Here is a 25,724-nt window from a genome sequence, read left to right on the forward strand (position 1 = left end):
TTTTAAAATGAATCAATTGCAAAAACACATCGATAGAAAATTTCTACATTGATTAAAGAAAAAATAATGCCTTATTTCAAATAAATTTTTCATTGTTTTTAATGCGAAAAGTGGCAGGCAAATAAAAATTATTTTGGCAATGGCGGATTTGTTGACGGAAGTAGACCGTGTGTGAAGAAAGGAAGCACGAGGTCACATGACAATGGTGAATATCTGAATGAATATAAGATTTTGTACTATGCAGACTATTTTTTTGTGTTCTAATGATTCTTTCTATATAGAATGAACAAACCTTTTCACTAATAAATTAGAAATAAGAAACCCAGATTCAAATACAAAACAAATAAAGTTACTTTCACTTTCTGTTTGTTCACATGGTCGATGAATGTGCACAACGCTTTCTCAGGATAAGAGATGATTGCACATATTGGCCGTTGTTTGCGACGATGGCATTTATTGAACTATAAGAAACTTTAGACGCTTTGTGGAGTTTATTTTATAAATTGAAATATGTCTTCGGGGATGGCAAAATTTGATGTTGCAGTGTTGTACATGTATACATTCAACGTTTTCATCATTCAGGTAAAATCAGTGCAATAATTGATATATACGTTAGATGTAATGTAATGAATGTTTATATACAGACATTGTAATTAAATTCTTCGGCACATCTTTTCCAAGGTTGAATTCCTATAGGTCAACAAAGATATATTTATTTTTGTGCGGTCACATATGCTTGTTGATTTGTGTATTAGAGCAGAGACATAAATAACATTTATTATTTAGTTATTTATGTCTCCGATTAGAGTTGTCAATAAATTACAAAAAAAATTTTTAACGTTTTTTTTTCGTATTTCCTTATTTCTTGATATTTTTAGATTATGCTTGACATACTTCTACATGGTGAACTCCTTATTTATCCATCTGTTAGATTATATTATCATTTAGAACTCAAAACATCTTGTTTTTGTGCTTTTTAGCAAATTTGCCAAGTTTTTACGATTTAATGTACCAATTATCATCTTCGTGAAAATAACATAGTACTTAAAAATAGTAACTAAACCCCTGTGCATGTTGATTTTTTACTCTGCAAAATGTAATTTGAATTATGCATGCCCCTTGTGGGGCCAGACTTAATTAAGATCATAGGGGTTATTATACATAATCAAAACTCATATGAAATTATTCGTTTGTTATCATATGATAATGATTATTTCAATACCTCAGAGAGGTAAACTAATATTCTATTTTTAATTTATTGCGTCAATTTCCCCACTGCTGAATTCTGAGAGATGTTACAAATCAACTGTAAACAATGACCGTTTAAGTTCATGTTTGAAACATTTTCCAGAAATTTTTCAAGCAGAATCGGGTATTTTTCTTTATTGGAAACAGATCGATGACAGAATTGAAAAATCTCCGATAGTCACATGCCATATACCCAAACTCTCAGTTTATCCAATAACTGGTCTTTGCCGATAACTGGTACAGTACCAGTACTGTATACAGGGAAATATTTGCCCCCGTTTTATTTTCGCCCCTTTCGCCCTCATTGTCTAAGGGCCAATGAAAGACTGGGCGAATTCTATATTGCAAATGATATATACCTGGTATGTTAACATCTGGGCAAATTCAAGACGGGGTGAAACCGTTTGCAATTGTTAAAGGGAGAAAATAACACCATGGCGAAATAACCCTGTATACAGTATTTATCACCATAAACTTAATATTCAATTTAATAAAAATATGATGTTTTGCATGTACACATATGGATTGGGGATGGGGGGTTGAATAATTGTAATTTTGGACAAAATGCTTCATTGCAATTTGTGTTAACAAATGTAACGAGATGGGAGAAATAATGACAGACCCCCCCCCCCCCCCCCCCCCCAATATGATTTTCATCCTTTAAAATCAACCCCCAGGTTCTTTCATCTGGCAGGAGTGAACATGTCAGTTCTAGGGGTTGGTCACAACTCCGAATGTAACTGGTTGGCTGCAGGACTTGCTGCTTTCAAACTTTGATCTTCAGAGTTTAATGATGAGAACCCAAAAAGTTGCAAGAACTTGTGTTTGAACACTTTGTATAATACATATACAGTAAAAAATGTGCATACCAAAGTTTTACTATTATCCATTCCTTTTTGGTGTGGCTTTTCTAATTGCTCTGTGCTCAATTTTGACATAAGCGGCATAAGCGGCAAGCAAAACAATTCCCAGATACATGTACTTACAAACTTCTCAGTCGGTCGAATCTGCATATTTCTGATCGGTTGCTGGGACAGAGTTACTTAAACAAGTTTTATGGCTATCAATGACATTTAGATGTTACAATCTTTTTATATGATCTATCGTAGATTTATACACAATTTTGTTGAATATACATGTAATTGCTTTTCAATAATTTACATTACATATACTCATGAACAAGCAGAAAGACCATCAAGCTTTTTAATGTAATAAAATACCTGTATACCTGAAATAATTTAGATGCACATGTATATTATAATCTCCAGATAAAAAGAATATTTCTGAGATAATGTCAGTATTTATGTGTATCCTTCCTACAACCAAGATCTCTCTCTCTCTCTCTCTCTCTCTCTCTCTCTCTTTCTCTCTAGCATGTTCAAATAAATTAAAATGCCCAATATTGTTGTTCAGTACTTTTGTGTTTATTGATAAATCTGCCCCCTCCTTCAATCAGTAAATCGTTAATTTGTTTGTGGTAAGGAGATTGAAAGTTTATGCAAGGTGCAGCCCCCTTAAATTGAGCACGAAAAGCCACACCAAACAGGACTTGATGATATTATTTGAATTGAAGTTCATTGAAAATAATTTTCTGCACAGTAAGATTGTATCTTATTTTAGTAAATTTTATCAGGATGAAAACATTAATTGTGCATGTTTAACTTTGTAAAGCTATGTTGCTCAGGTGAGAGATGTAGCCCATGGGACTTTTGTTTGTAAATTAAAATCTTATGCTTAATTTTTTGAAATCTAAATTACTTTACAGTAATATTTGCTTTATAAGTTAACATTTTTTAGATTGAATTAGATGCTTGTTAAGGTTTATTAGGTTATAGACCAATTTCTGTGTAATGAACCATTGAATTCAATAATCCTATCCACCAACATGCATAAAAAGTAGAGCACCTTTTTACTTTTCTTCAATATGTTACTTTGGATGAGTATTATTTCATCTACTTATTTAAGATACTATCAGATCAAATGCTCCTGGGAGAAGGGGGTAGGGAGGTGTTAAAAACTAAAGAAAAACATACAACAGACCTACTTTTATTCTACAAGAGTTGTTTAATATTTCCCACGCAGTGAGAACTGGTTTTTGGTAAGTTGAGATTGTAGTCATCTGTTATCTCTTGGACCCATACAAATCATGTTTTAATTGGACATTCCTTGATTTTACAACCATTTGGTATATACCACATTTTCTAAGTGATCCTGACTATAAAACACCAGAGGTTGTTAATTGGAATAGAGCATGCATAAGGTGTCAAGTTTTGTTGAGCTGGATGAAAACCTCACCATTTTCCATGTTTCATATGATGGCTCACAATTCATCCGCAAGGATGCATAATTTTTTTGCAAAATTTAAATAAATATTGTTCCCTTTTTAAGAGAAAATGCTTGAAATTGTCATTATTTATTGATGGATATATTGACAGTACTGAGAATTCAGTCGTTTAAATAATCCTACAAATGGACTGTATATGAAATGAACTGCTTGGATGATTATCACATAGCTCTTGGCTGAGAGGACATAAAAAATCAGATCTGATATTTTGATACTTCCTCACAATTACCACTTTTAAGTTATAATGAACAAAATTTTACTAATGTAATGTATTAAAACTTCCTTCACATGACAGTAAAAATAAATAGATTGCAATATCATAACATGTTTGTTTATTTGTCTCACAGAACACTTTTTAATTTCCCCAATCAAGGAAGCTGCCATTTATTTTTTACTATCTTGACTGAAATGATAGTCTAGCAGTGCTGAATGTCAAACAGAACATAAGATTATTATTATTTTTTATAATTTCTACCTTTTTTAATAAAAATTTCTCTAATTGCATGATACATTAAAATACATTGGTCTTGAGATGAGCATTTGGATTAAAACCAACCTAGCTCTCACTCTCCATTGGCTATTTTTATCAGAATGAGACTTTCTGGCAAGTGGAGTAGTGGATTGATGATCAGCAGGATAGTTTGACAACTCATAGAGTAGTTTAATAAGTTTTTTTGTCCTTCATGGTGGTAAAGGATTTGATCAAATTATCCTTAATGTGATCCTTTAGACAGAGCTAATGGGTTATATTGTAAAAGTTGAGCACATGGCTCAATGGTCATCAACATTAGGCCAGTTACCCAAAGGTTGCTGGTTCAAGCCCTGTCGTGGTCACTCAATGATGTGTGTTTTGTCCTCAGACAAGGTACTTTATCTATGTTGTCTAAGTCCATCCAAGTGAATTGGGTACTAGCATTTGCTGAGACTTTACCAGCAATGGACTCCGATGGACTGGTGTCCAATCCAGGGGGAGTCAATGACTCTCATCTGCTTAGCACCAGAGAAACCAGAGTAAGCTCAGGTCTTATGACAGGATAGTTCATGCACAGGATTCCTGCAAATTGATTCAATGGTTACAGTAAAATCACATAAGCAGTGGGAAATTTTTTTTTGGGGGGGGGGGGGGGGGGTTGCACCCATCCTCCCCCCCCCCCCCCCCAAAAAAAATATTCAAAATATAGATAAGGTGGTATGGGACACTTCCTTATTGTGACGTACCGTTTATTGAAACATACCTTTGAGTAAATGGTTATACATTGTATAAGCTAGTGTTTATAATGACTCTCACATTTGATTTATAATTCAAGATAGCATGGTTATCTTGTTTTGAAACTTGATTATTTTAAACTGATTAATTTTCAGTCATTTCTCAGACAAAGATGAAAGGATATCTTTCTTACATCTCTGAAAGGCAGAAGCTTTTGATGGGTTAACTGCTGGTCTTAAAAATCGACAAAACTTTAAAAATTTGAAATTTTATTATTTTTAGCCGGGCTCTGCTGAAAGCAGAGTCCTGGCTATAGGCAGGCAAATCGCCAATGTTACTATAAATAGCACAAGTAAACAAAAAACCAAACAGCGTCAAGGTAAAGCTTCCGCTATACCAAATAGTTACACAAAGAGCCAAGTTTTGTCAAAAGTGTTGGCATTTTGTTTCTTTTCTTTAAATTCGGAATGAATTGTCTATCTTTCTTAGTTTTCTTATTAATAACGTGTTTTTAAAACATTACTACTATGCATTTTGGACACATACAATGCGCATGAATTGACATGAACTACTTTGCTGCGCGATGAAGAAACGGGGATTGAATATATAATGCTTGTTGCAAAATTCAAGGCAGCAACTGTTGAACTTTTTAACTTCTACTAGACAGACATATTTTTTGTTTATAGCCGCTTACAAAATTTGGTCGCTCTCTGATGCTTTGCCGACATTAAAGGCATGAGAGAGAGAGAGAGAGAGAGAGAGAGAGAGAGAGAGATATATATATATTTTCAGTCTTTACTACACAATATGCACAAAGCCACACCAAAAGAGCCCGGCTTTCAGTACTTCAGTACTTTGATTTGATTATGATAATGAGAAGACATTTCACAAAAGTCAACTTTGAAAACTTAATTTTTACCCTACAAAATATCTAGAATCCTGGAGCTTCCTGGGGTTATCCCTCACTGAGCCCCCACCTGGACCCACTGGAGGCCCCCAAGTCTGCCCAAAGACCGTCTGCCTTACAACTGGCACCCACTCTAACTTTACATTCTGGATCCACCCCTGATATTAGGAAGTTAAATAAATTGAAATCTCGTTTTAATCTTTCCCCTTTCCCTAACGTCTGTACACTATTGCTACTACTATGTGTGTATAGAAATACATGTTTTACAGGTTAAAAGAAAATATAAATCAATGTTCCTAAGACTTCCATCTAAATAAGTATTAGATCTATACTTGGCCTGATTTTGATTGGTTAGAATGTTCACTGGATAGCTTTAATTACTATCTTTTAGATATATGCATGTTTATGATGAAAGGATGGTATCTTTTTTTATGATGGTTTCATTGGTAAGGGGTACTAGATTTTACACAATGATATGAGTTAATATACACATAATAGCCTTAATAATTTTGGTCAGAATGTTTGATGATCAAACAGCTTTTATGTTGAATATAAATGTATCTAAATAATAAAACGGTTTTAGCTCATTATGCCTAAGGCTTACATTTGTAAATGAGCCCTGATAGAAGTGACTGCCCTTGAAATTAGGCCTAAAGCATTTAGAAAAAAAGATTAAAGAAAGTTAAAATCATGAAGAAAATAATTAAGTAAAAATTAAGCTTTTTATGACATCATATACATATATGTAACAATAACATAATGAAAATCATTTAATTTTTCAGATTTAATAAGCTTATGCATGATGTCATTGGGAGCATTCCGGAATATTTTACTGTCATCGGTTATAACATTACTGTTATGTGATGAATGGTTTTGCCAATATCTCTTGATTTAACTTGTGTTTAACACATTTTAAGCTATATAAAGTGAAACAAGACTAATGTTTAACAATTTATAGAGAGTAGTTTAAGTTGAAATCGCTGAATTCAATGAAAAACTGATAAAATCGTACATAGGGAAAGTTGACATAGACTACATTTCATATTTTTTTACCAGGCAAGGTAAACATTTCTTTGCAGATTTCGAAGGGAGATATCATGAGTTACAAATGTAACAATTTTCAGTGAGTTTGAACCATTATCTCAAAAGTTATAGACGTTTTATGCTGCTAAACTGTACTAAATTGTATCAAAATGCACTCTAAATGTGATCATAGCTTTCATACTGGCAAATTCGAATGGCCTTTTAAAATAGATAAAATAAATGATTGTTATCAATTTCTTTAAAAAGTTGCTTGATTGTATAGAAATTAGTAAAAAAAAAAAAAAGAAGTAATGTTTGATTGGAGATAGTCGTTATAATTGCCCTGATAGTGTACCTGTGTTCACTCCTGCAGCATGAACAAGATATATGCAACATACAATGTACCAATATTTAAGTTAAATTTGAATGTTTACATATTAATCCTCAAATTTAACAAATATTACATGGACTTAACCATAAAAACATCAAGGGTGGAGAAACCTTAATGTTCTGAAGCAAAATTCTGGAGTTTGCCTATTTTTCAACTAAGAAACGTTATGCGCATGCCTGTTCAAGTACACTTTTACGATGACAAATATAATAGTTCATGTATAAAGAAAACATGTGCATGGTTATGGTAGATCAACACGTATCAAGATTGAACCGTGAGAAAAGTAATATGGTTCTTGATTCTTGTTAGCAATGTTCCCATGGGCCTCGTCTTTATTACAAAATGTTAGGATAGTTTATTTTTATTAGTAAAGTTGTCTTTATGATATTTTGATGACATTGGTATCTAAAAGGATATTCCAATATGTTAGTGCACCACCTCTATGAATCATCTAAAAGTTTATGGAAGAATTCGCGCAATCACAGTTCCATGGTAATATTTTGAACCAGTTAGCAAAATCCTAAACATATTCTTTCATATCGATTTTTTTTAATTATTTGCCTTGACACACATAACCTTATCTTTTATGAATACAAATAACATGTAAAACACATTCATCTCAATATTTATAAACGAACCGCACGGTCGACACTATCATATAAAAAGAAAGATAACTCTGTATTACTTGAACGTATGGCTCATGATGATGGTATTCGTGATTTTTTTTTTTTGTTGATTACTAAACAATGAAAATAAAAAGACACTTTGAGTTGAGCAGGTCCCTACTTACTGTAAATTCTGACAAAAGCAAAATTTTGGTCAAGAGAACCAACTTGAACTGCATCTTATGTAGGCTGAAATTCTCAACCGAGGATAATGGTATGAACTACTAGACAAGAAATTTATTGTATGAGAAGTTCGATGAAGAAAACACATTTCTATTATCATGTAAACATGTTTAAGAGAAATATTCTGTACGAACTGATTTTTAAATTTTTTTTTATTATCAACAGCGACCAAAAGTTAACATGGTTCATGGCGAATTAAGATATAAAAACAGGTACGTAGCATCATTTTTGAAAGGGGGGGGGGGCGGGGAGACTCATCCAAAAAATATTGTCAATTTCACTCTTCATTTCCTTATTTTCATTCCAATTTTTTTTATATACTCCCAAAAAAGTGGGGGGGGGGGGGGGATTTATTTTTTATTTTTTAAAGAAATTTTGTTGCTGCGAGAGTGGGGGGCCAGCCCCCCCCCCCCCCCTCCGAGACCCCCCTGATGCTACGTGCCTGAAAAATACTAATAAATACATGATCGAGTATTTCTAACTTGGTTTCTCGGAAAGTGGAATTGCATTAAAGAGTTATATGCATTAGCTAATATTTACATTCAGTATATATTTTTCCTTATGTTTGCAATTGAAATCTGCGACGTTCAATTTCCTATGAATACCTTTTGCTAATTCATGCGCCATGAGCACAAAAGCGTCACATGTTTTCAGTATATTTATTTCTGTAAAATTAAATGAGACGTTTAACCTTACATATAACAAAATGTTAAAAAAAAACATAATTCCCAAAATCAAGAAATTCCTATTCGGGGGGGGGGGGGGGGGGGGGGGGGGGGGGGGGGCTAGTATACCGATGACTCCAATTTTCAATATCACTATTAATATTTCAATATTTGTAAATATAAATTTAAGAACAATTATGTTTGCTTCGAGGAAAAGGGGGGGGGGGGGGGGTGGGGCTGGCCCCTTCCTGATGCAATTTGTTTTTAGTGGTTAGGTCTAACTTTGCAAAAAAAGAATTGGGGGGGGGGGGGGGGGGGAGTCGACGCCTATGATGAATACTACAATATGAAATTTACCAATTTTAATTCTCAGTGGGTCCATGACTAAATAGTTAATTTGAAAGAGACATATGCTTGAGATACATATTTTGAATAATCAATATTAAATTAAATAATTTGAACAACTATGAAGTTATGTGAAATATGTATATTGCCGGAAACAAAATCAATTTTAGCAGAACAGAAAACATGCGAGAGGTAAGTTTGGTTAGGAGAGCATAATATATTTTTCTCCAAAAGAAGACTGTCTATCAAAGGGGCATGGTGACGATTTTGGTCAGCATTTATTTTCCGTTTTCAAAGTTTACGATTCTTGCGGTGGGCCAAAATATGAGTGCCAGTTGTCGAGTTCTAAGCACGATACAGGGCTTATATATACAAAAAAGTTCAGGCCATGTTTCTGTTTACATTCTAAATGTTCAAAGGAAAATTTCAGGTTTAGACTTACTAAACCTTGAATAAATTTGACAAACCTATGTTCAATGTGAATTAGCAGATAAAAAGTCAGCTTGAAAAAAGTTTTTTACCGAAATATTGAACCACTGTAAAAAAAAAAAAACAAAAAAAAAAAAACAAAAAAAACAAAACCATAGTACAAACCTTGTTTACATAACAAAAAATTGTTAGCTCTGTATCTTGCTTATAACTCTACGACCGACACTCATATTTAGTGGATCATTCGAAATACATTACTAAAGTATGTAAACAATAGAAAATAGAAAAACAAAATTTGACCCCAAACCCTGACCAGGCCCCTAAAGGAAGCACATTTTAGCATAAGAAAATCGTTCTTTATTTATTTATTTATTTTTTTGGAAGGAAGGGGGGGGGTGAAGTTAAAATCTAAGCATTCAGAGACTTTTTTATCTTGTCAAATTTTATTGTCAACTGTACCAGAAAGCTAAAATTGCAGACATTTGTTACAGCCGATTCAAATTATAGCAATCAAAAAAGAGTTATTTCCCCTAAGAATAGTTAAAAAATACAAACTGCATCTTGAACTTAATTTTAGTTAATACGTCCGTGTTGTAATATTATTCACATATTAGATATACATAAAACTATATCGGAACAAATTGCAGTCTAAAATATTTAGTGAAATCCACTATCTTTATTTGATGCATGTTACATTTAGTACATTCTCTGTCTTTCTGGCTCTATTACTTCAGCGACCAATAATGAGAAGGAAGAGAATTATAATTCATTGGTGACAGCTCTTCAAATTAGGTAAATGATCTTCCCGTTCGTACATGGATTTAACAGTCGTAAAAATGCGTGAAAATAAAGCTGGGTTATAACTTTTGATACTTAATTAGTGGATGGGGTTGCATGGGAGGGGGCACACAGTACAGCCACTGGTTACCCCAGACAGTCTGCACCCCTTCTTCATACATCGTAATTTATAATAATAGGCATTTTAAAAAGTTATATGTCAAAATTTATTGAACCGAGAGTTTTCTTTTAAATACTAGGACCAATGAAACTTAAAGATGGTCAACATTTTTTTAATTGGATCTGCCTTTAATTTTTGATACCAAAAATATAAAATGTATGATAAAAACAACAATTTTTTTTATTAAAATTTCTAATCTCTCCATATTATTGCACGGATCAAGAAATTTTTTTTCAGGGGAGGGGGTCCGATGGATGGTTCGAGGTAATTTTACAGTGTGAATTTCAAATTTTGAATCTTCCTCGGACTCCTCCCCCATCCCTCTCCCCCTTGCGCATGGTATTTTATAAAAACAAAGCTCTTCTTCTCACGGAAATAAGTACAGTATAAAAATGACCATCCAGTTACTGATATTAATATATTAATTAGCGCTTAACATGTCAATTTATAACAATGTTTATATCTCTGGTTAAACCGCTGTACCAACTGGTTACGTTCTTTCATGCACCGTAATTAAATGCGATAAAAAGCAGCAATCACTATGCAAGAAGTATGCACCCTGAGCAACCACCGTTTGTAATGCAAGGTGAGCGATGTAGCCCCTGATTTGACGGGAAGTTTTAAAATGAAAGTAGATGTCACATGACAGTGTTAGTACGAAATTTATTGCTCGGGAATTTATCAAGTTAATACATTGGTTAGTTCTGATATGCTGTTGTTTTGGCAGAAACAAAAGGATATAGCTTAAGTTTTCGTCATTCAAACAAAATTTACGATAAAATTAAGAGAAGAGACTTCTAAAATTGGAGAAGAATTGAAAGTTATACTTTCACTTTGCATGTATAATTATACAGTTACTGCAGTATAGGTATACGTACATTGTAGTTTAATAATTTCGTTACAAAAAGAAACAGACATGGTGAATAGTTTACCCATGTACCAGCGTTAGTGAATAGCATGTTCCTTTTATAGATCTGGTAATGAAGTTTATTAATTTGTTTTAAATAATCAATTTGTTAAAATTCTTTATTTAGTAGTTGGGGCTATAAGGACCGTAGATATCGACCAAATTAATGAATGCTAATTAGTCACCAACTAATCAATGACTTATTTTTACGGCTGGAAAATATAATTATGGGAATTGAAATATTTGTAAACAAATGGTTTTATGTCAATATTGTTCACTAAAGATGATCTTACGAGACATTAAATATTTACGACTTTGTCGTAAGTTCTTTTGTAAAATGCAGCCCAGGATAGCTGACGAGAGTTGTAGGGGTCCCAGGTTCGATTCCCGGTCCAGTCATATGTTTTCAATATTTCTCTTTTCCTATTACATTTGGTGACATGACCTGCCCTTGGAACTGACAGGTTAAATCCTGCCTTGGGGAAGAACCTTGGGTGATCTTCGAGGGCAGAAATCATTTAAGTGGGAGGAATGTAGTAGTTGGGGCTATAGGGGCCCTGGATATCGGCCTGGATAGCTCAGTGGTAGAGCTCCTGACTAGAGTTGCAGGGGTCCTGTATGTCCCTTTTGTTTTCAATATTCCTCCTTTCCTATTACAGTCCAAATAAGGTGGTATGGGACACATGTCGATATTAATGTGGATTAAAGGACATTATAATTAAAATACTTTGATCGGTTTAGAATTTTCAAATTTTACAATATTTAACCAAAAAAAATAGCTTTAGAAAATATTCGGAGATCATGATCGAGGTAAAGAATGTAAAATCCCCAGTGGGATTTGAACTAATTAATGACTTGCCGATTTGAAGCAAACCCTCTAACCCACTGCGCTATGCTGTAGTGTTTTATTTCGGGAAAGAAACTATTCATAAAATTAAATTTCATTTTATTGTTTATTTTGATAAACAGTATGTCACAACATGGAAGTGTCCCATACCAACTAAATATTGCTTTTGAAAATATTTAGAAAGGTAAAAAATGTAAACCCCCCAGCGGGATTCAAACTCATGACCTACAGATTTGTAGTAAACCGTCTAACCCACTGCGCTACGCTCTTAGATGAAAATATTGGGAAAAAAACTATTCATATAATTACACTTCTGTTTATTTCGATGAACAATACGTCACAACATGGAGGTGTCCCATACGTACCACTTTAAGTTTTTTTGGCCAAGTAGTGAGTTTGTAAACCAAGAGACACTCCAATAGTTTCATCATTAGCCCCATACTCAAGTATAGGGGCATTGATCAAGAGCAGTGAACCTGCACTTGTTCAGTATATTATATATACTTTATACATATATCTATGTAAACAGTAACAGCTGCCGTATGCTTTATGTAAAACTCACAGTAGGAATTGTTAGAAAGCATTGCTTGTGTAGCTTTATAAAATAACTTCTATGGGTAAATTGTTATAGCTCATTATGAACAATAATGGATCTATTTTGTTCCTTCAGAAAATAAAACGAAGCAATCAATCCAGTTTCAATTCACTGTTAAAATTAAACACTTTACTGTTTCATTGACAAACAGAATACAAGAGAGTACATTGGTTACATTCCATGTCACTGTTTATGCTATGATAAAATGCCTCATTTTTTTGTTCTTTCAGATATGTACACAATGTTCCTACAATGAACATCTCAGTGACTGTACGGAGTTGCCTCCCCTTGGGGGACCCCCAGGGGGATTTTTTTCAGTCCGTCGAAGAGGACATGACGGTGGGCTCTTTTATCAGGAAGGTGTGTCGAGATGCAGGAATCAGTATGCGGTCGTCGCTGGTGTTGAAGAATTCCAGCAACCAAGAGTTGCGATGGTCAGCCTCGCTGAGAGAAGCGTACGTGATGAGTGGAGCTACATTGATGCTGTATGACACGGGTAAGATTAGAGACCAAATCTCAATGGACTGGAAAATAAGATTAAAATCAAAAGCTAATTTGGGGAAATACTTTCCTAATGCTCAGTACAATAGTCTCATCCTGTGAGAATTTTCTGCTATATACAGTGAAACTCGTTTAGAACGTACACGGATATAGGGAAGTCTTTTTGAGTTCCCAGTAAAATTCTTACCAAATCTTTCCAAAATTTTACGGTTATAATGAATTCGCATATAACAAATTTATGGATATAGAGAACTGACTTTTAGAACCGTAGAGATGAATGATAACAAATTTTAACACTTTTATAATGAATTTCTTTACAGTTTAAAAAATTTGCACTACCATTCAACATAATAGTTGAAAGAATTTATTTTCACATGAATTCTTCAATTCACAATCCAATTATCAAAGGTATCAAAAGAATGTTTTTTCATTCTCAGTCTTACTTAGAAAAATTTCAATTTGGTGAAAGAAAACATATATATTATGAATTAGCTATAGTTATTATTACGAATTCATCATACAGATATAACGAATTATGGAGATAACGAATTAAATTTATTTGTTCCTATGACTTCCCTATAACCGAGTTTTACTGTAGTATAATTTCTAAAAAGAAATTTAACAAATGCCAAGTGTTGTTCATCAGGTTCATTGTAGGGTTAGGAAAATTCTTGACTTATTGAGTTAAAACTTGTCTCTGTAATACTCCTTTGTATTTTGACTTTATAAAATAAAATGATTAAATTAAATATTTAAAAGATAATTAAGGATGCCGATTTGGGGTTTTTTTTTTCGTTAAAACTACAATTTAGCAAAACTTCAATTTTTAGCAATATGTAATTGACACCAACACTAGTTTATTTGTGAAGTTACAAGAAAATCTTGCTTCTTTTTAGAGGCCATCTCAAAATACAGGTACCTTTACCATAGGAATCAGTGGCGTTGGAAGCAAATTGAAAGGGGGGGGGGGGCTAGACTAATCAAAATCTGAACAACAAAAAAAAAAATTAAGGGTATTATGATGGTTATGTCTTACTTTACCAAAAAAGTGGGGGGCTAAAAACATGCACAATGAAAACTTTTAAAGTCAGCCCCTTAAAAATAAATGGTTGAGGAGGGGGCACTTTTTAGCAAGCAATTGAATATCTTCCATAGCAATACCATAGTAGAATCTCTCTCTCCCCACACACACACACACACACCCTTACATACACCTATGACTTTACCCTAATATTTTGTGAACGCATGTTAAAACACCCTATTTCATTGATGCTCTGGGCCAGATCATTATGATCAATGACCATTGGTATTCATGTATTTCTTTTATTCGAAAGGTAACAACCCAGATGTTACATGATTATGTATGTCTTCCATACATTTCTTATTGACAATATCAAAACACAAACGGAAAGGCTGTAGCAAACTTGATACACAGCAGTTTGCTGGACAGTGAGTGGTGTACTATGGGTCACAAGATATTTTGTATTTTGTTTTATCTTGATGAGCACTGCGTGGAATCATTAGATTTTGCAAGGGACAAATTTTGTGGATTGTTAATTTTTTTCATGCTCATGGGAATTTAAAATCGTGGATATACTTGTCTAATCCAAAATAATACTGTTTTTCAGAAACTCGAGGAAGTTTATTCATGAGTGAGAGAAAACATGAAATCCACAAAAATTGAGCCCCCACAAATTTGAAAAATTCCACAGCTGTTGTAATGTCTAATTTGTTGGTGATTTATTTAAATTTTGTATCAGGGAGTATTGTGTTAACATGGATGACTTAAACTGTAACATATGTTGGTTTAGGTGCAGATGTGGTGTGGTTTTGTGCTTCAGAAGATGATTTTGAGCTACGACAGAGATAATGAAGTGTAACATGTCCAGGGTTTAGGTGTTGTGTTTTTGTGTTTCAGAGGATGATGTTGACCTTCAGACCAAGATAATGAACTGTAACGTGTGGTGGTATATCTCGGGAGCATGCCTAGTGATTGGACTAATCGGACTGGTGGTCATCAATGTCTTGCACCATAAGGACGGGGAACCAGATTACAGTGTTGGTCAATTTCTGTCTCCTTCTTTATGATAAATTATTACGTACAGCTCTAGAATTCAATGATTATGTTTGAAGAAAAAGAAAAATTTAAGATAGTTATGCTTTGCCACAATGATTTTTTTATGAAATTAATTTGGAAATGTTAATATTAATATTAATTTGCAAGCCATAATTTAAAGCATATTTCTTCGTGCTGTAGTTTATTTGGTACATAAGCCTGATAAAGAATAATTATTTTAATTTTCTTAAATTTGATATTTTCAACTTCATAACTAGAAATTGAGGTACTTTAGATTCCTAATTAGATACGAGATTTTTATATATTGAAAAAAAAACGTAAGTTTTTTTGACTGATGTTAACTATATAAAAATTATAAAAGTTTGGCACTTGCTATTTGAAATCTTCATAATCGATTTGATACAAAACAGCAGGTGGATATGCAGAATTAAGAACTTGCACGAAATACAGAAACTACAGTATTAATGTGAAGCATACATTAAATAAGACTTAATTTACATGTCCTTACCTATCAAAACAGATTTTTTTATTTGTCTTTCTCTATGAAGCGTACAGAATACAAAGTATATATTTATATGCATGTATATTATGAAGCGTACAGAATACAAAGTATATATTTATATGCATGTGTATTATGAAGCGTACAGAATACAAAGCATATATTTATATGCATGTGTATTATGAAGCGTACAGAATACAAAGCATATATTTATATGCATGTGTATTATGAAGCGTACAGAATACAAAGCATATATTTATATGCATGTGTATTATGAAGCGTACAGAATACAAAGCATATATTTATATGCATGTGTATTATGAAGCGTACAGGATACAAAGCATATATTTATATGCATGTGTATTATGAAGCGTACAGGATACAAAGCATATATTTATATGCATGTGTATTATGAAGCGTACAGGATACAAAGCATATATTTATATGCATGTGTATTATGAAGCGTACTGAATACAAAGCATATATTTATATGCATGTGTATTATGAAGCGTACAGAATACAAAGCATATATTTATATGCATGTATATTATGAAGTGTACTGAATACAAAGCATATATTTATATGCATGTATATTATGAAGCGTACTGAATACAAAGCATATATTTATATGCATGTGTATTATGAAACCAACATTAATCTTTCTTTGTTTCACTATCTTTACCAGTGATCTCCCTTTGTCTTTCAGTATGGTGTCGTGCTAGATGCTGGGTCCTCACATACAGAGTTGTTTGTGTACAAGTGGAATACTAATTGTCACCATGAGACTGCCTTAGCCAATCAGATTCACTCCTGCAGAGTATCAGGTACAGAGGAAAAATAACCCTTTTACGATAACTGCTCTTCTGCATGACAAATGGATATAGTTTAGTGAAGTTTTAATTGATAGATAATTAAATAAGGTTAAAGTGACTTGGACACGATTTGACATAAAATTTTCAAATTTTATTTTTCCATTTTCAATGTTTATACTGATAAATATAGAAGTTTATAATGCTGTGTCAAAATTTGAAAGTAAAATATCATGTTATAAGCAAGATACAGAGTTCATGATTCTTTGTTTTGTAAACAAAGCTTGAATATTGTCATTTTTTACATATGTGTTGTATTGGTGTAAGTTTTAATCAAATGTATCTTTCTTTTGTTGATAATAGTATTTATGGAGATATTGAATTAGTTTAAATTGTTTTTTACATGTCATTTTGTCTAAGAAATGGTGATTCTCTACATTTCATTTTTTGTAAACAACTATGAGACTCGAGCTTTGTTTACATAACAATTAATTCATACCTCTGTATTTCGCTTTTAACTTGATCTTAACATTCAATATTTTGGTCAGTCATTTAAAATGCACCAGCAAACCATTTTATACATAAAAAATGAAAATAAAATTTTTGATCTCAAATCGTGTCCAAGTCCCTTTAAACACAATTGTAATAAATTTAGATTTATGGAGCTTTTAAAGAAGATTAAAGACATGTATAAAATATATGATAAATAGGACTATGATTTTATTTAGGAAATTTGCATGCAAAACAATTGCACAATTTTGAACTGATTATACAATGTTTCCAATCATTGGTACATGTATTTGATGTACAGCAAGAATTGTGTTTAAAAGACCTATCGAAAAACTGATAAAATGGAGAAAGAGAGATATGTTAGTAATTTAAACCAATGTTTACAGGGCCTGGGATATCAAGTTATGAGAGTGACCCCGCAGCATTGAGGTCTAATTTGGAGGTTTGTCTGAGAGAGGCTGAGGGGGTGGTTCCAGATGACAAACAAGGCGGAACACCTGTGTATCTAGGGGCAACAGCAGGAATGAGACTTATTCAGTAAGTTCATTCTGAGTTTTTATTATAATAAATCATTTTTAATACATATGTTTATCCCTAAAAAAAGAATTTGCAAGAGGCAACAGCTTTCCCTTTGACCACACCAATATATTTTCTTGTTTGTCGGACCCAGAGCACTCGTATTATAATAAAACTGAAATTATAACAAAAAATATCATTAGTTTCCGGCATCCATTAAATTAAATTTTTTATGTTCTTTTTCCGCTCTATTTTTCGTATTTTAAATACCGGTAGTTTTAATTTATGAATCAGAAACAAGTAGAAAAAATATAACTGTCTGTGTAGTGATGGTGTTATTGTAGATAACGACAACAACTCCAACGTAGGGTTCTCTATTATGACTTTATATTATATAAGCTCTGAAATATTTAACAATACATGTATCACAGTAAGTAATTTATCAATATCACATCATCATAAAAATAAAATAGATCACACATAATATATCATTACATTGTATAAAAATCAAAACATCCATTTCATGATTTTGCCAAGCAGTTTACAAGCAAGAGTTATTCCCCTTATCGCAGTGCTAACTAATATATTTAAAGAGTTTAAAGAGATTTAAAGAGTTCAATAATATTTATCCTGTGTAATTAATAATTATACCCCCCGCAAACGAAGTTTGGGGGGGTATATAGGAATCACCTTGTCCATCCGTCCGTCCGTCCGTCCGTCTGTCTGTGCAATCGTGTCCGGTCCATATCTTTCTTATGGAGAAACATTTGAAGTTCTTACTTCACACAAAGATTGCTTATGACCCAAGGGTGTGTCATGACCTTGACCCAAGGTCATTTGGGTAAGGTCAAGGTCACTGGCAGAATAAAATGCAAAATTCGTGTCCGGTCCATATCTTTCTTATGGAGAAACATTGGAAGTTCTTACTTCACACAAAGATTGCTTATGACCTAAGGGTGTGTCATGACCTTGACCTAAGGTCATTTGGGGAAGGTCAAGGTCACTGACAGAAAGTGTTAGATTCATGTCCAGTCCTTATCTTTCTTTTGGACAAATATTGAAGTTTTTAATTCACATAAAGCTTGCTTATCACCTGAGGGTGTGTAATGACCTTGACCCAAGGTCAATTGAGGAAGTTCAAGGTCATTGTTTCAAAAATGCTTAATTCCTATCTGTGTCATGTCTTGTATTAATGGAAATATTAGAAGCTAATAAATTTGACACAAAGCTTGCTTGTCTCAGGCCACATAACATTAATTTTAGAGTCTCATCCCCGTCTCTCCGAAAATGGCCTGGCCCGAGGAAATTTTTTTCTGGAAAAAAAAATGTTTGGAAAAAAAATTTCGGAAAAATCGGGCTCAGTATACCAATAATTAAAAATGTTTAAATATTAAATGGCTGCTTGACAGGTGGATTTCGTTTAATTTGAGTCATGGTTGTTAACGTAAGGATGCAAATGTCCTCATGCATTAACAGTTAACTTAAAATAAAATGGATTTAAAGGATAGAAATTGGTTTGTTTACTCATATTAGCATTAACAGTTTTAAAAAATAGAGCAGTTGTTATTTATAGAAAATGAACGGTGAAATAGATTCATTCAATATTTTCTATACTAGCAAAATACATGTACATGCGTTATGTTTTTTTTCGTAGCGGGAGGTATCAATTGTGAGCTTGCTCACAGTACCTCTAGTTTAGATAATTATCAATGTTTAATAAATAAAACATATTAAACTTAACTTAGGCAATAAGTATCAAATCTGATATTTATATACCGTATATGCATACCTATGTGTGACACAAAGCCTAATTGATCTTCATCTGCATGATCCTGTTATATTCTTCAGGTATGGAATAGTCTATAGATTTCTTCTGGGTCTTAAGATAAACACATCTGGTCAGTATGAAGATCAGATCAAAAAAGACAAAAGAAAGAGAGGGAATTTAAAGGACCAATGAAATAGAGAATTCAAAAATAGAATTGACCATGTGATATATAATTTACTAAAACAGGTTTAACACTGACCATAATGACCATTGTGATGTCATACTATATAAATAACTATGTAGCTATTTACATACTGTTAGGTTGTACACAAAATTGTTTATATTGACAACTTTTATAGTAAATACTGTAAACTTATAATTATATAGAACTATTAATTAATAATTTCATGTTAATGAAATTATGACTTAATTAATATGAAATATCACCCTATCACATCTGCACAAATTTATTTATGTACTAAACTTTTGCCTACAATTAAAAATAATTTTATTAATCTAATTTCTCGCCCACTCTTCCTTTTTTTCATTGGATGTCCGACGAACAAGAAATTATATAAGTGTGGCCTTATGAACTTTTTCATAAATATACAAAAATACTGGTAAATGTCAACCTTAAAGATATGCAAAGGATATCATTCCAAGAGAATCTAAACCAATAGTTTGCTTACTTGAAACCCTGCAATGCTACTGCTGACCAATCTATTACCTGCAAGTGGCAAGAAACATTTTTGTGAGTGGCCAGAATAGTTATGATTGAACTCTTACATTTTACCTCTTCATTTGTTTGGCTCAGGAAGATAGGCAAAAACAAGTACACAAGTCCCTGTATTTGATAGGCATTGTTAATCAAATCTGTGATCTTCATATTTTTCAGGGCAGTGAATTCTACGATATCTGATGCAATTATGAATGTAGTCAGGGATGCTTTGGGATCTACAAAATTCCATTTCTGGAATCCCAGGGTCCAGGCTCGAATCCTGTCTGGGTCAGAGGAGGGGCTGTTTTCATGGATCACGGTCAACTACGTGTCTGGAAAGTTTGGTGTGGTAGGTCAATAATTCAAAAGCCAAAAAAAAAAATTGCTTTGGAATTTTAAAAAATTGAGATTAAGAACAAAAACTGACTAAGGTGTCTCACTTTTTCTTTTAATTTTCAATGAAAATACTCAACAAACTGATTAATATGTTTAATATTTCATATTTAAAGGGTGGGGGAGGGGGTGGGGTTAAAATTGTGGTACCTCTAACCCATGATTTTATGTCCACATACATAATGTCCCACTGTTTTTACTTTTGATAGAGAGCTTTTCAAGGAAACCATAAATACATAAAGAAACTTACTTTGTTATATTTATATTATTTAAAGTTTTGCAGTTAAATTAACCAAGGAATACAAAACTTACGTTAGCCAAAAAATTAATATTGCCAGAACAGAATAATTATAAACTGAATCTCATTTATTATGCAAAATAACCTTTCATGGCGAAAAAAATTTAATGTGGCTTTCTCATACAGATCCCACCACATGAGGTGAAGCGGTCCCGACGTGCCTTGTCAGAGGCAGGGGAGAGTACTGTGGGGGCGTTAGACATGGGCGGGGCATCCACTCAGATTACCTTCTACCCCGGACTGTCCAGCTCCATGCCAGAGAATTTCACTGGGAACGCAGTGCTTTATGAGAAGAATTATACTGTGTATACACACAGCTTCCTGTGTTACGGCATCAATGAAATTACACGGAAATACGAAGCATTGCTTGTCAAAGTAAGACTTACCGGTATTATCTTTGTCACTTATCAGATTAAACAATTTTTTATGGTCTCCAATCCTCAGCACTGTTTGATATCTTTTAAGATTTTGGAAATCGTTTGTCCATATGATAGATTTATCTTGTACATCGTATATGGTAAATTTAAATGAATCTTTAAGAGTTAATGGATTTTCAAAATAGTATTTTGCTAGCTTTTTTGCACAGATCATTTTTTCATATACATGTATTTCCCATTCTTATTCAGCTGTGTAAAATTTTTTATATCTTTATAAAATCTCTATATATCATTATAATATTTCATTTTATTTCTATTCATATATAACTTATGTAAAATGAGAATAATAACAATTCTTTGAGGCTGAGGATTGGAGATCCTTTGGACACCTGTTTTATATCAGATTAATACAATATGATATCCAAGTACTGCATGATACCGAATTTGTATTGAGACAGCTGCCTTGTGTCATTTTTCAGCAACAAAACTTTACTTTGAATGTGAGTGATCCCTGTGGTCCCCTGGGTAGTGTAATTGAGGAACCATACATGGATGTGTTTGAAGCCCCCTGTACCAAGGGCTCATCTACTCCACCAATATCCAAGGTCAGGCCTTTTGTAACACTTACATCTATTCACTCAGTCAAAAATATCGTGGAGTGATAAGTTGGTTTCAAGAGGTTTTAATTCAGCCAGTTCTTGGTGCATCAAATTTCTGGAATCATAACCATTTTTATTTGTATTATTACATTATACTACATTTCATGTTCAGATGTAGGACTCAGAAAGAATCAGGGCTGCTTTTTACAAAAGAACTTATGACAGAGTCATAAATATTTTCAGTCTCATGGAATGATATTTAAAGGACAGAACCATATTTATACAACTACTCTGATGTCCATAATATCATTTTACAGCCATAACAATAAAACATTCATTAGTTTGTGATTAATTAGCATTCATTTGTTTTGGTCATAAGTCATAAGTTCTCTAATAAAACACAGCCCAGACTTGATTTTGTGCTTTGATTTACTTATAAAACCAAATTTGATTTTGTGCTATGATTTATTTATAGAACCAGACTTGATTTTGTGCTATGATTTATTTATAGAACCAGACTTGATTTTGTGCTATGATTTATTTATAGAACCAGACTTGATTTTGTGCTATGATTTATTTATAGAACCAGACTTGATTTTGTGCTATGATTTATTTATAGAACCAGACTTGATTTTGTGCTATGATTTATTTATAGAACCAGACTTGATTTTGTGCTATGATTTATTTATAGAACCAGACTTGATTTTGTGCTATGATTTTTTTAGAACCAGACTTTCACATTCCATGGGACAGGTAACTCCACCCAGTGTGCCCTGACCGTGCACCAGTTGTTCCAATTCGACCAGCCCTGTCCATACACCAGCTGTTCCTTTAATGGAGTCTACCAACCCAAACTCCACGGAGAGTACTATGTAGGTCTTTCTAACTTATATTATTATCTCATTATTTTGAAGAAAAAAAAGCTAGCTGTGAAAAATTAAAAAACTGCTGGAAATCTATAAATTCAGTAACAATGAACAATAGTTTGCCTCTCTCCCTGTTCAAAAAGAAAGTGGAATTGCATTAAAGGGTGATGCATTAGCTAATATTTACATTCAGTGTATATTTTCCCCTGTGTTTGCAATTGAAATCTGCGATGTTCAATTTCGTATGAATACCTTTTGCTAGTTTATGCGCCATGAGCATAAATATAAATGTCATCACATATTTTCAGTATATTTATTTTTGTAAGATTAAATGAAACGTTCAACCTTACATAATCAAATTGATATGTACTGATATGTGATATACGATATATGATATGTACTGTGCTAACATGTGGTTATCAATTTTTCCGCACAGCTTGGTGTGTTATAGGACCGACGACATCCAAAAATAAGCATTCAGTGCTTATATGAAACATCCACACAACTTTAAATTATTGTAGCATTTTCAACAGCATGTACAAAAGATGTTTGTGTTTTTAACTCTTTTTTCCCATTGGAAGGCGTTCTCCAACTTTTTCTTTGAGATGGACTTCCTGGACACAACCCGTTCCAACAATCTCTCTGAGTTCCAGTCCGCTCTGTCCAATGTGTGTCACATGACCTGGGATCAGGTAGAAAACATTATGCTTTGTTTATAAAGCTATAACGGGTTTCTTAAAGGAAATATTTAATAATGCTTCACAAGAATCAAAACAGCATCACCACAATGTTAGTGGGTTTTATAGTTTTATAAAAGAACTATTCTTAAAACTAACAATAGTACTTCATGTATGTATAATTCCATATTATGTCTAAGAGAAAAAAATATGGTAAATGATTTTTCAACTCTTTATAAAGCTGATGAAATTATTGACAATATTAAAATTCTATGCCATCTTTTGCACAGAAGAGTTAGGTTTATCCCTATACCTATACCTATACAATGTCAGTTTGTCCAAAAACTTCTGTGAAAATGTTTTAGTTGTCTTGAATCTGTTACAAAAAATAGATTGTATTAGTGTGTGATTGACATCATAAAGAGCATATCAATTGAAAAGTTTCTTTGATTTTTCTCTTAACTTTGAACAGAATTCAAGGAGATAATTAAGGGGGCATGGGACACCTGTCAATATTAATGTGATTAAAAGTAGACCAAAACGTTTTTTCAAATTTTACATTTTAAATGATGGAAAAGAAATATGTTTTAAAAATTTTTGGAAAGGTAAAAATTTTAAAATTTCCAGCGCGATTTGAAGTCATGACTTGCACGCTTTTTGTTAACAATTTTTGGAAAGAAAATATCTATGACATTACACTTGATTTTATTGTTTATTTTGATAAATAGTGCGTCACAATACGGAAGTGTCCCATGCCACCTTAGCTAATGTATGATTTAAATGAAATGATTTTTTTCTGTTAGCTAAAAGAGAAGTATGTCAACACTTCGACCAAGTTCCTCCCATGGTACTGCTTCCGAGGGACCTACATGGAGATGCTACTCCTGGACGCCTACAAGTTTGATGATAACTCGTGGAAAAATCTCCACTTTATCGATGTGGTAAGTTGTCAGTGTCTGCACAAAATATTTGCCCACCCCCGAGTACTTAGTCTATGCTGGAGACATATGCCATTGCATCTTGCAATAGTTTTGATGATAAGATCTAATAGAAGACAAGGAGCTGTATAAACACTCAAGATCAGCTTTCGCTGGGGTCTCTTTGTCAGAAGCCAATGGTCAGTCCTGTCTCACTGTGCAAGACTGAATGGGGGTTTTAATGAGGTTTGAATTGCACCTGTCCAAATTGTTGGAATAAATTCAATATTTATTTGTTTTATACGATATAAAATGGTGTTGGGCAGTTTAGGCTTTATAAACCGCGAAGCGGTTTATAAAAAAGCGTTAACTGTTTCAAACCATTATTTATCGTATAAAACAAATAAATATTGAATTCATTGCTTATAATTTAATTTTTTTACTATTCGTTGTAGATAAAAACGGTCATTTGACCTTTAAAATGACGTAAAATTGTACAAAATTCAAACGTAATGTCAGGCGTATTGATACGTTTTTGACGTTAGTCTTGCTATGACGTAGGCAACATTCTTTATACGATATAAAATAATTTTTTAGCCAATCAGAAAGCGCATTACAACCAGAATTAAATTATTTTATGTCATTGTATGAAAGATGTTGAATTAGTATTGCTCTGAATGTTTACAGGTAAACGGCACAGAGATTGGCTGGAGCCTGGGATTTATGATCGACTCCAGCTCAGAGTTACCACAGAGTAAGAGAGAATACTATATGACCAACCTCGCCTTTGCTTTGATGATGACCCTCTTCATCCTCTTCATCCTCATCTCAGTGGGCTTCGCTTGTCATGCTGTCAAGTTCCAACGAAGAAAACAAAAAGGAAAGTTATATCAGACTGCCCCAAAATCAGATGGATATGGCGCAATCCAATGAACGTCCAAGTTCAGACAGAGAATATCCAGTGAGATGTCTCCTCCAAATTCAGACATTTTTGTAAAATAATGTTCAGTGAAATACTGATTACCTCCAGAAGTGGTATTTGCCAAAAAAATTAAATCTGTTAAAATTATATCACTCGAAACCAGATACCAGTGAATAATGAATCAGTACATAAAATGGTGCAGCAGTTTGTTTACAGTAATATTATTGGTTGTATTGAGAGAGAGAGAGAGAGAGAGAGAGAGAGAGAGAGAGAGAGAGGAGAGAGAAAAAAATAGAGAGATTCATTTTTTTTGGCTTTATAAGGAAATGTGTATTAGGAGTGTAATATATTCATGTACATGTTAATTATATTTATATAAATCTGCAGCATGTAAAAAGGTTTTTTCTCTATTAAATGATGTTTGATTTTCTATTTGTCTTTTTTGTATTTGATAGAAATCAATTCTAATGAATCAAATTTCAGTTTAAAACCTATTGATCTCATTCTTTAAACATGAATATTGTTGGAATACATGTAATTACACAATGAACACAAATGAACGT

General features: G+C 33.0%; 1 protein-coding gene and 1 long non-coding RNA gene across 7 annotated transcripts; one reads left to right on the plus strand and one right to left on the minus strand.

Moving 5' to 3' along the window:
- Positions 1-117: 117 nt before the first annotated feature.
- On the plus strand, positions 118-25,591 carry LOC128179844 (ectonucleoside triphosphate diphosphohydrolase 8-like). 6 transcript variants are annotated; one of them, XM_052847507.1, is made up of 12 exons: positions 118-205; positions 12,945-13,210; positions 15,134-15,273; positions 16,498-16,615; positions 17,497-17,647; positions 20,290-20,461; positions 20,930-21,178; positions 21,660-21,785; positions 22,505-22,651; positions 23,227-23,337; positions 24,126-24,263; positions 24,927-25,591. In XM_052847507.1, exons 2-12 carry the CDS (start codon positions 12,967-12,969, stop codon positions 25,170-25,172), a joined length of 1,842 nt encoding a protein of 613 aa, XP_052703467.1. In that variant the 5' UTR covers positions 118-205; positions 12,945-12,966; the 3' UTR covers positions 25,173-25,591. The 6 variants fall into 6 exon arrangements, with proteins under 6 accessions (XP_052703467.1, XP_052703462.1, XP_052703465.1 ...); XM_052847502.1 differs by lacking the exon at positions 118-205 and adding an exon at positions 368-582; XM_052847505.1 differs by lacking the exon at positions 118-205 and adding an exon at positions 10,985-11,062.
- LOC128179845 (uncharacterized) lies at positions 13,101-19,568 on the minus strand. Its single transcript, XR_008243147.1, has 3 exons — positions 19,416-19,568; positions 16,474-16,654; positions 13,101-13,238 (listed from the first exon to the last, which is right to left on the minus strand). It is a non-coding gene; the product is annotated as an uncharacterized LOC128179845 (long non-coding RNA).
- Positions 25,592-25,724: the final 133 nt, after the last annotated feature.

This window comes from Crassostrea angulata, chromosome 4 (assembly GCF_025612915.1).
Source record: "Crassostrea angulata isolate pt1a10 chromosome 4, ASM2561291v2, whole genome shotgun sequence".
Taxonomy (NCBI): Eukaryota; Metazoa; Mollusca; class Bivalvia; order Ostreida; family Ostreidae; genus Magallana; species Magallana angulata.